The following is a 12,797-nucleotide window of genomic DNA, read 5'->3' as shown; positions in this document are numbered from 1 at the left end:
CTGTATAGTATAAACTTTATACTCAACTAAGAAACTACAGCTGACGCCACAGCTACTTGAGGAATCTGCACAATTACTTCTTGGCTTCTGTAAGCATGCTGAATATAAGCAACTGTCTATACTGTTTGGATTTCACAGGAACTTCCCCCTCTAAGCAAATAATTTTATCAATTTGTGCACTAGTATCACCAACTCCTGTTTGGCCCTTCAGAAAAGTATTTAACTCAGGTTGGATCTGCAGCTTCTCTGGCCTTTTCTGGCCAATGGAGTCAAACAGTAACTGAATCAGACAGACATTCTCTTGAATACAGTATCAGGAATAAGAAGGAAAAAGTTTGTTCTAGGGGTTCTTCCTTCCCCTTCCTGGCGCAAGAGTAAGCTCACTTTGTTTCTTGGTTGAAGTGGAAGAGCCTTATGAGTAGCAGTGAGACATGGCAAAACAAATTTGTTGTGCCTTCGATAGAATTATGTTTAGATTGAGTACTTCACAGATTTTTCTTCTAAACTGTTGGCTCCAGAAACAGAGGCAAAAAAAAAGGTGAGAGTTCACATACATCGCTAGCTTAGCGATACTGGAGGTGATTCCTCAGCCAAACTTGTCCTCACAGTTTGTTAAAGGAAGTGCCTCTAAGAAAAGGGTGATTAAAAATCCCTGCTAATATGTCCCATAAACAAATTTCCAAACTTTAAGACGTGCCTAGCCATTTCTGTCTTGAGGTCTCTCCTGACCTTTTGGGAGATGGAATAGAATCCTGCTTCTACTATGCAAGGAGTTATCTTGAACAATGGAAGCCAGCTGTCCTTTTATTTCAGCCCTAAACCTGACAGCTGGTCAATGCCAAATAAGTTGGGGACATGTGCCACTTGTGCCTCAGGTAGAGAGAAAAGGTTGCAAGAGCATGTGTGTGACATTGTGAATGGCAGCTGCCACTTGCACTGTGCCTGAGCCAGCAATGCAAAACTAGGCTCACCTCAGGCTAAGGAGAGAATCTAGAGAGGGTGAATAAATATCAACATAACCTCTGAGGTCCCCAAATCCTCCTGAATACTCACATCCCAAGGTTCAAAAACCCATCCAGATTAGAATTATATAGTAGCAGAAGCCTCTGAACTGATGTGCATCATCAGACAGAAGCAGAACTTCCAGAGAATTCTCATACGGATAAGTCATCTGGAACCAGCTGACAAGGGAAGGACACATCCCATTCTGAAGATTGGCAGCCATGCCCATGCAACAGACTCCAATGTGAAGAGAATTATGCTGGCATCCTATTTAAAAGTGTAATTAAGATGGAAGTGTAAAAAAAAAAAAAAAAAAAAAATGTAAATCCGGACTCCCAGATTTCTAGTCTCTTGCAGAATCCTTTGTGAAATGTTAGGGTGAACAGAGCAGGAAATGCTGCTGGCATTTTATATCCAATTGAAATATTCTATATACAGGATCCTTTATTTCGGGTGTCCCTCAGTCTATTTGGTTGGCTGAAAAAGTGACTATGCAGGCGTGAAGAGCAAAGGCACCTGGAATTCTCAATTAAATGTGGACCTTCATATTGTGGAACAGAAAAAATAAAAAAGGAAACAAGATGCCACACTATTCTACACTGTTGAACATCCGCTTTCTAAAGATTTACTTTTACTGTTAAACAGTGTGTGAAATAAAAAAAAAAGCAGTTAGCTACCTTAGCCCAATAAAATCTGATAAAAGTACAGGTGTCCTGCAAGTTACTGCTTAGAAGCTTTGCCACATTAATTTGTTTAATACATTAACTTTCTAAATTAAAAAGTTATTCTCAATAGCGAAGATACTTACAGTAACAAGTTTTAAACAAAACCAAACTGGCATCTGTACTGTGATAACACTGCGTAGTGAAATAACGCCAGAACGATTTTATTTCTGCAGAGGTGCAGACAGGAAATCTGAAGGTCAAAAGGTAGCTAAAAATTAGTCATGCTTTAAAGAGAGACAGTCTATGAGTTGCTCCTTATCAGAAGCAGATAACACTATTCAGTTGGTATCCCAAACTCATTTATCCTGTTTTCATCATTTTAAAGAGAATTATCCTAAATAAAAAGACAACCCTATAAAAAGAAGATCAACAAATCTCAGGCTCTGTTGGAACAGAGGGGAGAAGCAAATTCCAGAAGTGAGGTTATCCTTTGAGAGCACCATCCCTCATTGAAGTACCAGGACTCACTTTGACCACCTAAGCCCATCTCAACTACTGCAAGTAGGTCGCCATTTTTGCAGTGTACGATAGTACACTGCTACAAAATGTCGTCTAGAATCAACTGGATTCCTTTTTCTGTAACAATATATATATATATATATATTAAGTTATTCACAGTAAATATGAAGTTTCTAATACCATACCACATTTAAAAACCTAAAAACTTCCTCCTCCTCCCCCCCATTCTTCATACCTATCTTCTGGTTATATCATCAGTTTATTTAAAAAGTTGATAGTATAAACAGATCAGACTGATCAATGGTGCTATAATGAGTAAGTGTGCTAAATAGGGAGAGAGTTTTAATACTACACAGTTCAAAATTCTTTAGCCACATTACTTCTCTAGGTTACCAAGTCTAATAAAAAGCAAGAAAAATAAAGGCAAATGGTGTAACATTTCCTTAATACACATTTAAGACAAATTAGTATAAAGGTTAAAGACCTTACAAATATCTAAAATCGGAACGATCTTAAGAGACAGGTTGTTCCAAACTAAACTATGTTCATTTAAGCAAGACACCTGAAGCTGGTGTGTGCGTGTGTAATCCACTTTTTTAAAAACAAAAACCAAAAAACAAGCTGGCTTTTTAAAACTAGCTTTTTATTTTTTTTAAAGTGTCACTGTAAGAGCATCTGAATTACTAAATGATTGTTCCAAATCTGAAATAAACTGTAATACTAACTGTATAGAAAAAAAAATTGGTAATTTCATTAAGTTTTGAATACCCACCAATGAGACTTGTTTACTTAAGCTAGAAGCAGCTCCAAAAAGAGCCAATCTTTGCTTAGAAACTACCAGCTGACAGAAGCTCATCATGCTACGCAGGTGCAGAGGGTATTCCAAGAAGATCTCCTCTCCTATAGCTGCAAGATGCCAAAATAGTCACCATGCTGCCACGTTCCTAGACATGGAGTTAAGAGTTTATGACCACTGGGGTCCTAGGAATTACACCAAGGGCCTCCACGAAGCAAATTTTGGGAGTCTGCTAGTGTGCGTTCTCTAGTTGACTGATGTTCAGTGAGCTGCAGAATAAGTTCTGAAGGGGGATCAGTACAAAATTTATCACGCATGGTTCAAAAATAATCTCCATGTTCCTCACACAAAAGTTACAAATTGGGGTTATATAGGAAAAAGGTAATATTTTGAAATAGATTAAAAAAAATCCAGCTCCAGTGATTTATGAAGTAATTTCAAATGTTTCTGAAACACGAGAAATGCTGCCAGCTTGAATTTTTAAAAACAAAGGCTCCCATGTACAATTAAAAAAAAATAAAATAAAAAATGTGGTGGGTGATCATCAGGGCAGGAACACTTATCTTATTCCTTTGCAGGCTCTTGAAGAGTGTAAAACAAATGTAAATTTGCAAGTATATTGAATTTACAATTTTTATTTATTTATTTATTTATTTTTAAAGATTCTGGCTAACTTCTACAGCTCAGAGCTACAACCTTGGATTTATGCATCCTTCTGAGATTGGAACATGCAGTTCTTAAACAGCTTATTTTTGGTTTTCATGAGTTGCACTTACAGTTAAAGAGTAACAGAACAATTTGACAAAATGCAAGTCGTCTCAAACCAAATCAGTAGTGACTTTTTAAATTATAGAAGTAACCGTGCTTTTTAAATCTGGTTGTCCTAAAGACAGGGTGAAGTCATGACTCCAGAAGTGCAATTATAAAAGGGTTTCTAATGCAAGAGCCATCAGAGAACTTATTGTCCTTGAAAGTGAGGTGGTAAGTAGACTTGCAACCAACTCAATTTTATGTTGTTCTTTAGGGACAGCAACATGGACACAACAGAAAGAACATCTACTCTGAAATGCAAACACAGCTTGTTAAACAGACGTAGACTCAAAAGGCTCTTCTTCCCTTTTGGTATATTTATGTGGTAGAAATCTATGCATCAAAATCTGTCCTGTAGTATCTGGACTCTTAGATCTGAAAATTACTGCTTGTCAGAAGGATTCAGATTGCAGGTGAGTCTCTGAGAAGTCACTTAGAATTCACTCATTATTCCCCATTACAAGGCAGCTTTTTCCTCTGAAGGCAAAAAAAAAAAAATAGGTCAGTAGGTTATGCCTCTTCATTATTCTACAAGCCTATTTTAGTTGCCACAACTATGCTTCTCTCTCAAAAAATAAGATCCTTCACATCATAAGACTATACGTAAAAGAGAGAAGGGTATCACCACAAACTACATTTAAGAAAAATTATTTATCCTTGGCTGTTGGAGAAGAATAAAATGGTAAATGGCATTAAAGCAGGATGTGAGTTTCTAATGTGGCAGAAGTTTTTGCCCTAGCCACTATTAATTAATTGAAGTGATTTAAGTTATAATAATTATGTCTTTACATGATATCAAGAATACTTAGAACCAATAAGTGGTTTTACTTCCATGTATAATTAAAATAGCTTGCTTATAAGGATGGGGAGTCTCAACCAATAGAGGTTTTGAACAAGAACAGTTCCAGGGTAGTGGAAGATTGATATAAATGAGTTTAACAACAAAAACAAATACCTCTTTGGAAGGGAAAGAAAACAGTTAAAACAGCTCTGGTTACACCTATTAAGATTTATTCTGCTGAAAGCAATGTGAAAAATAGATTTGATTATTTCCACTTCTACACAAAAACAACAGTGAAAAACAATTAAGTTGGTATAAAACCACAGGTCTTCCTCTCAACACCTCAACCAAAACTCATTGAAGTCAGTGAAATAATCTCATTCGTTTTAACAGGCTTTGGATCAAGCCCACGTTACTGTGTTACAAAGTGCGATGGCCACTCTGTGCTAAGTATATTCATATGTAGAAAAATGAAGGTGAAATACTGTTTAAAGGATACGAGAAGCGGTCATTCCATGTCGCTCTTTCAACATAATCCAACATTACAACAGCTTTAATTGTTGTTAGAAGTTTGTTCCATGTTTCATCAAAATCAACTACTCGTGGTTTCAGGGACATTGTGGGGATTTAGTGTTAATCTGTAGGGGGGAAAAAAAGTGTTAGTCTCAACCTCCTAAACCTTAAGAAGCAGTCAAACAGCACGTTTCAAGAGTTTTTAGAAAGTAACTGGCAGAGCCATGAAACTCTTCTTCCTTTAAAGCAAATAGTAATTTCTTTAAAAGCATCACCTTTAAACTTTCTATTTATATTATAACTATGTACACTGGTGTAATATTGTGCATCAAGGACCCTATGTAAAAAATTAAATATGCAACTCTTATTCTAACATTGTCACACAAAGTCCAAGTCTATGAAGACTAAAGTTAAGGTCTCTAAAAAGTTACATCAAATCTGCCAAATTGCACTGAACAGGGTGTTTTATAATGTACATTTAACAGGAACATTGAATGAGTACAACTTAACACTCTCACATAACGTTATGAAATGTGATTTGGTTGCTTCTGAACAAAGTAAGATTGTCCCTGCCCTAAGGAGCTTACAGTTTATCAGATGTTGTATAAGCATGCTGAATACATTAAAGATATAAAAAAGTTAGTATTGTGTGTCCTACATCTATCTCAGACCACCAATATTTAACATGAAAATTTGTCAGACCATGCACAAAACTCTAGCCCCACCTCTTACTCTGATGATTAACAATGAAAAAATAGTTCTATATTTTTGCTTGTCAAAAAGTTGTGTTTTCCAGAGGAATACACAAGTATAAATTTGCTATACTGACTATACATATTTTCACATGCACACACAAAATAAGCAGAGGGTTAACATTGTAACCCACTGAAGAAACGTATTTCAAAAAATGGTATTTGAACTCGTCCAAATGCTGCTAACAGAATGAGCAAGTGTTAGTAGCTTAGGCAACACATTCTTTCCAAATGGTTTTAATAATGTTATGTTATGTGAATACTTGGTAATCCTAAAACCAGGTAGAGTTGACTCCACATGTTGTGATCAAACTAGTGAGCCATAGGTTAAGGGATGACAGTCAACTTAAAACATAGGAATTACTATACTAGATCAGACCAGTGGTCTAGCTAGTACAGCATCCTATATCTGGCAGCAGTAAGAAACAAAAATTAATAAACCCTGCATCGACAATGGGTCTATGGGCAGGGAAGGTTATTCCCATAAAAGTTTCTTCCTTATCCCTTTCAGTTAAGAGTTAAGGGTATGTCTACACCCAGCCGCTAGTTTGGCGGCTGGCAATCGAAGTTCTGGGTTCAACTTATCGCGTCTTGTCTGGACGCGATAAGTCGAACCAGGAAGTGCTCGCCGTTGACTGCGGTACTCCAGCTAGACGAGAGGAGTACCGCGGAGTCGACGGGGGAGCCTGCCTGCCGCGTGTGGACCGAGGTAAGTTCGAACTAAGGTACTTCGAACTTCAGCTACGTTATTCACGTAGCTGAAGTGGCGTACCTTAGTTCGATTTGGGGGTTTAGCGTAGACCAAGTCTTAGACTTATGCTCTTCACATGCTGTTACATAGTTCCTAACACTTGATGGTGAATTGGACAGACTCTACCCTTGAGACTTTGAGATGATCATGCTTGTGAGCTCTATATACATATCAGGTACTTACTCTATTCTAGTTGAATCCCTGCACTTTCATATCTTCATGATTTAGTACCTTCAAGGACCTGACAAATAGTCAATGGACACCGAAGAGTACAGCATTGTAGCTCAACTACTTGCAGTGCTTGGTCCATGAGAAGCAGAAAGATCTCTATTTGTACATTCTTAATTAGAGATGCCTCCTCACAATCCTTCATATTGGCACTACTTGAATACACAAGGTTCTCTAGTACTTATGAACTTTTGTATGAGAAGGAGGCACAGAAGGAGGCAGTCCATCCTTAAAGTCAGATGTTCAGCGTAAAATTTTGGGTTGTGCACTGCAGTATGATAATGTGATCGCCTACAATACTGAAGTGACAATCCTTAGGCACTCAGTAACAGGTTTAATTCAGCCACCTTGAACAACAGTGAAAGTTCATCATCATCCAGAAAGTCTATCCTTTGTTATGTATCTTGATCTGTTGGAAAATTATTCGTGTTTTACACTGAAGCCTTGAAAGGATTATTATTCAATGACCTTAACTGTCTTGTTCCGAGAGAAAAATAGTCTCCTTTCTCAAGGAGTAATGACTCCCTATTTATGACAAACCTGATTAACTTGAAGGGTACTAGCCTGGTAACATTTAGGAATTCACTGCATGTGTCAGCACACTCACCTACTACATAGTAACTGCTGGCTGGAGTCTTCACTACTAGCTGAAAACTATCCTAATTAAGTAGCATTCTGTACTTTGGCAAGAATCTTGCCTCCTTACTGAATGGTTCCTAGCCCAGTGGATTACATAGTTGCTGTGTACGGCTTCTATACAATGTCCAAACAGAATCTGAGGTCAACAAGGATTGCTTGAAAGCAACAGAAACAAGGCCATTGACAGTTGGCCTCAGAATGAAGGTAGAATATCAATGCTTCAAAGAGTCAAAATTCTGAGAAGTAGGTAAGGTAAAGCCTGTCCTATACAAGGAAGCAAAGTTCCAGATATCTTTAGATAAAAGCCAACTCCCTCTGGGTCCCAAACTCAGGAACAGGAGCAGCTTTTTATGCTACTGGTATACCCCTTCGCAGGGCACAGGAAAGACTGTACACATGAATTCCCCCTACAGAAGTGCATGCTTGCACATGAGACAAAAGAGCACCTGGCCATGAACAAAATAGTTGAAATTGACAAAGTGCTGTCAAATGCATAAAATTTAAAAACAAAAACAAACAAAAAACCCCAACAACGACAAAAAAACACACCTCTTTTCAATATGTAACGGCAGCCAAAAGACAAAAAGTGTTAGTAGACCGTATTCAATATTGGCCACTTGCTCTAAAACGGATATAGTAGAAATAGAAGGTGTTCAGAGATCCCTGACAAAAGCAATCTGAAGCATGGAAAAACTTGCATATAAAGACTGCAAAGATTAGGTCTGTGTAGTTTGAGAAGACACAAAGCGGGAAGATGGGAAAAGCATACAAAATAATGCATGATTTAAGAGACAGTAGATCAGGCACTTCTACTTACCTTCTCCCACAATAACAAAGGGAAATTTAATAAAATTTAAAGGCAGCAAGTTTTGAACTGATAAAAGGAAATACTTTTAAAAAACTGGCCTGTGGAACTCATCACTAGAATAACATGAAGGCAGAGAGCTTAGTAGGATTCTGAGTAGTATTGGACATTTATACAGATGAGAATATCAAGTTACATCAAGATACTGTCCTAGGTTCTAAAACAGGAACCTTTTTCCTGCTAAAAAACAAACTTACTACTATTAACACACACCAAATAAAATGGCAACAAGTTATAATGGAGGGAGGGATAGCTCAGTGGTTTGAGCATTGGCCTGTTAAACCCAAGGTTGTGAGTTCAATCCTTGAGGGGGCCATTTAGGAATTTGGGGCAAAAATCTGTCTGGGGATTGGTCCTGCTTTGAGCAGGGGGTTAGACTAGATGACCTCCTGAGGTCCCTTCCAACTCCGATATTCTTAAAAAATAAAAAAATAAAAAAATCCCAGGAAGGGAAGACATTTGAGGGGAATGTCTTCCAAAAGGAAGATGAACTCCACTAAAAGAAACCAAGAAACAGAAACCACAATAAAGCGTGTCTTTGGCAACCAACAAAAATTAGTAACTTGCCTTTATCTAAAAGGATTAATCACACAATTATATTAAAATATGTGGGAACACTTTTGATGAGACCTAAGCAGAAGTTCTCTGCTCTTTAAGAGTTTGAAGGCTCCCATGGCACTTTTTGTATGAGCAGGGTTTAATAGCCATGTCCCCACATGTCAGCAACATCCCCTCAAAAGGATTGTGTAGCATGCTGTGCACCAGTTTGTTGCTGCCCCAATTCTCTCTAAATATCTCTACACAAGGAAGAGTTTTCTTCCTGTCATGAGAAACTAACTTGATTGAAAAAAGTATCTCCCGCATGAGGTATGCAGGACCAGTGAAGCTGTATTTCAGTGGTGCTGAATATATGAAATCTGTATATCAATTTCAGATCCTTTGTGACCCAAAAAAAGAGAGAAAGAAACACACCCACAAATGTCAAATATTAACTGGTTGAGATAGAGTGCTTATTGGAGATGGATACATTGCTGGAGTTAAAACTACAATAAAGTATTTACATAATTTCTTTTTATAATTTCAAAACATTTTAGATGAACTAATTAATCCTCAGAAAATTCAGTATGGCTTGTCTATAAGGGGGTGTTACACAAACACTCCTGCGTTTAAGTGTAGCTACAACATGGACACACTGCACTAATATAAAAAGTAACAAATAGTGCAGAGCAAGATGCATGACTGCAGGTCTTCTCTACACCAAGGGTTTGCACTAGTGAAAAACCAGGTAGATACACTTTAACCCCATCATACATTAGAAGCAGACAGCCTTTGGTTCCCATCGTTATATGTTCTATTTATGAGTGGGGGACTATTAAATGTGATAAATGCAGGTTGTGTGACCACATGCAGGTCCCAATAGTTCTCAGCTATATAAATATGTTGTGAAAGCAAAAGACACACAAAGGTGGAGTGTGGGGAGCCAGCCAGGGGAAGAGATATTGGCTACTTAAGTTGGAACATGGAAAAGATCTAACTTGGCCAAGTCCAGCAACCAGGGTCCTAGAAATCGCCCAGGAGCAGAATCAGTGAGCGGGCGGTGGGCCCCTCCACACCCACATTATTCACTCCCAAACCAAAAGTGAAACTGGCGGGGACGGGGGTGTAACATTCCCCTGGGGGGCGGATTCCGGGGCCTGCGAGGAACAACTCAGAACGGGTGCAAAGAGCCAAACATGGCCGGGACCTCAACCCGGCGGGGCTTAGCGTGGGGAGGAGAACAAAACCCGTCACGAGGGCGAGAGGTTTTGGGGAGCAGCCAACAGATCCGGGGGGGGGGAGGAGTCAGCCCTCTCGGGAGGCGCAGGGCCAGCAAATGCGCTCGGCGGTAACATACCCCCCCGAGACGGGCCCAGCGGATCCAGGCCGTGCGCGAGGAGGTCATACCCCCTCGGAGCCGGGAAGCCCTTGCTCCGCTTCCCCCCGGCGTTCGCTGGGAAGCCAGAGGCGCCTCCAGCGCGGGGTTACCTGGCAGCAGAGGCCTGAGTCAGCTGAGCCGGCCGGCCGGCCTCCCTCCTTCCTCCGTGTCCTGAGGCTGCAGTCCCTGCCCCGCTCCCCCTCCTCACAGCGCTGCCATTACCCAGCCGCGGCCCCCAGCCCCGTCTCTCCGCCGGCGCCGCCACTGCACTGCAGACCGCGGGGTGGGAGGGGAAGCCTCCGTACACTCCGACCTCATCGCACTCCGGGCCTGCCTGATACTCACCCGCCTCCCTACGTGCGCCTCAAGTCACACAGCCGGCCACTGCGTGCGTCTGCCCAAAGGCGCTGGGCGAACGGCCGGGCCTGGCCGCGATGCACCTCTCCCCCGGCCGGCTTGGTACAGTCCGCACTACGGGAAGCGCAGAGGCTCTAAATTCATTCGACTTCTGTTACCGTAAATAACTAATTGAATTCCCCTTAGCGCAGGACCAGGCGGGGCCCGCATGCGCATGCTTCACGCTGCTCGTTCGGATTTATTTTCTTTCTCTACAATGCGCATGCGTTACTCACCAGCTTCAATATGCTCTTTTCTGCGCATGCTCCCGCCTCCTGGTCTTCTGCACATCGCAATAAATCAGTCTCCGTGGTGCACTGCATTCACAGCTTGAAATGGAGTCTCGAAGGGGCAACTGAAGTTCCGCACATGGGATTCCGTCGAACCGGTCTCCAGCATCACAGTCCCGGCTCTGCCACTCCACCACGGCTACTGCACCCACTTTGCCTTCCTATGCACTTGCCTCACATCCTGCACACACACCAATGCTGCGTCCTCCCATACAACTGCACCACACACAACCCCCACCCCGCATGCCTCCAACCTTCCATAGAATTAAAAATACAGGGATAGATACAGTACAAGAAACCCTCCAGCAGGGAGGTGTGGGATAATCTGTCCGCCCAGGAAGGTCTCATCCTATACTCTAATAGAGTCCAATTCCCTAGGAGGCGAGGGAGTGCCTCTTGCGAGGAGAAGTGGGAGGCGGGGCATGCAGCCCTCCTACCTCCCTCCCCCTTCCAAAAAGCCAGCTATGCATTTTCTTGTTATTTACTATTGTATTCAGACTAGACTGAAAATAAGTATTGTAAATAAAGAAGACGCCTATAATACAAGACATACACTTGAAGGCTAGTCACAGGCATTTATAATGAAATCCCTACATCTCTAAACACACATTCACAGCTAACTCCCATGCTGTCTCCACTATCAACTCCCCCATGACCTTCCTCGCCCCACTGTGAGAACAAAGGTGGTGTTCTCAATCGATTTAACTCATGCAAGATGAGCTCTAATGAAGACAAGCCAGTTTGTAGTTTACACACAAGTTAAGAACACTTTTTCCCCTAGTGAAGGCAGTCCACGTGTGATTAGAGCTCTCACTCACTTCTCCACATAATTTATGACAAATATCCCACTACCTGAGAGATTCTCACAGTTTGATATGCTCCTATCTGTCATGGGATAAGAGGGAAGGTCTTCATGGATTGGTAACTGATTAAAATATAGGAAACAAAGGGTAGGAATAAATGGTCAGTTTTCAGAATGGAGAGAAGTAAATAGTGGTGTCCCCAAAGGGTCTGTACTGGGACCAGTCCCATTCAACATATTCATAAATGATCTGGAAAAGGGGGTAAACAGTGAGGTGGCAAAATTTGCAGATGATACAAAATTACTCAAAATTGTTAAGTCCCAGGCATACTGCAAAGAGCTACAAAAGGATCTCACAGAACTGGGTGACTGGGCAATACAATGGCAGATGAAATTCAATGTTGATAAATGCAGAGTAATGCACATTGGAAAACATAATCCCAACTATACATATAAAATGACAGGGTCTAAATTAGCTGTTATCGCTCAAGAAAGAGATCTTGGAGTTATTGTGGATAGTTCTCTGAAAACATACATTAAATGTGCAGTCAAAAAAGCAAACAAAATGTTGGGAATAATTAAAAAAGGGATAGATAATAAGACAGAAAATATATTGCCTCTATATAAATCCATGGTATGCCCACATTTTGAATACTGCATGCAGATGTGGTCGCCCCATCTAAAAAAAAATATATTGGAATTGGAAAAGGTTCAGAAAAGGGCAACAAAAATGATTAGGGGTATGGAAAAGCTTCTATATGAGGAGCAATTAATAAGACTGGGACTTTTCAGCTTGGAAAAAAGACAACTAAGGGGGGATATGATAGAGGTCTATAAAATCATGACTGGTGTGGAGAAAGTAAATAAGGAAGTGTTATTTACTCCTTCTCATAACTCAAGAACTCGGGGGTCACCAAATTAAATTAATAGGCAGCAGGTTTAAAACAAACAAGGTATTTTTTCACACAACACAGTCAACCTGTGGAATTCCTTGCCAGAGGATGTTGTGGAATGCTAAGACTATAACAGGGTTCAAAAAAGAACTAGATAAGTTCATGGAGGATAGGTCCATC

General features: G+C 40.5%; 1 protein-coding gene across 3 annotated transcripts in view; it reads right to left on the bottom strand.

The window, feature by feature from the left end:
- Positions 1 to 10,675, bottom strand: part of CUL2 (cullin 2) — a 76,601-nt gene extending 65,926 nt beyond the window's left edge. For 2 of the 3 annotated variants that reach the window (XM_026652062.2, XM_026652064.2), the window contains exons 1-2: positions 10,347 to 10,456; positions 5,073 to 5,211 (exon numbers count right to left, since the gene is read on the bottom strand). In XM_026652062.2, the coding sequence (XP_026507847.1) occupies positions 5,073 to 5,191 (119 nt within the window). In that variant the 5' untranslated portion in view covers positions 5,192 to 5,211; positions 10,347 to 10,456. Of the gene's footprint in view, positions 1 to 5,072; positions 5,212 to 10,346; positions 10,457 to 10,581 lie in introns of those variants that run through there. The other variant, XM_026652063.2, reaches the window with a different exon arrangement.
- Positions 10,676 to 12,797: the final 2,122 nt, after the last annotated feature.

This window comes from Terrapene carolina, unplaced genomic scaffold (genome assembly GCF_002925995.2).
Source record: "Terrapene carolina triunguis isolate 2854851 unplaced genomic scaffold, T_m_triunguis-2.0 Scaffold111, whole genome shotgun sequence".
Taxonomy (NCBI): domain Eukaryota; kingdom Metazoa; phylum Chordata; order Testudines; family Emydidae; genus Terrapene; species Terrapene triunguis.
Note: the sequence above shows the minus strand (reverse complement) of the source record. Positions and strands in the feature narration are given on the sequence as shown.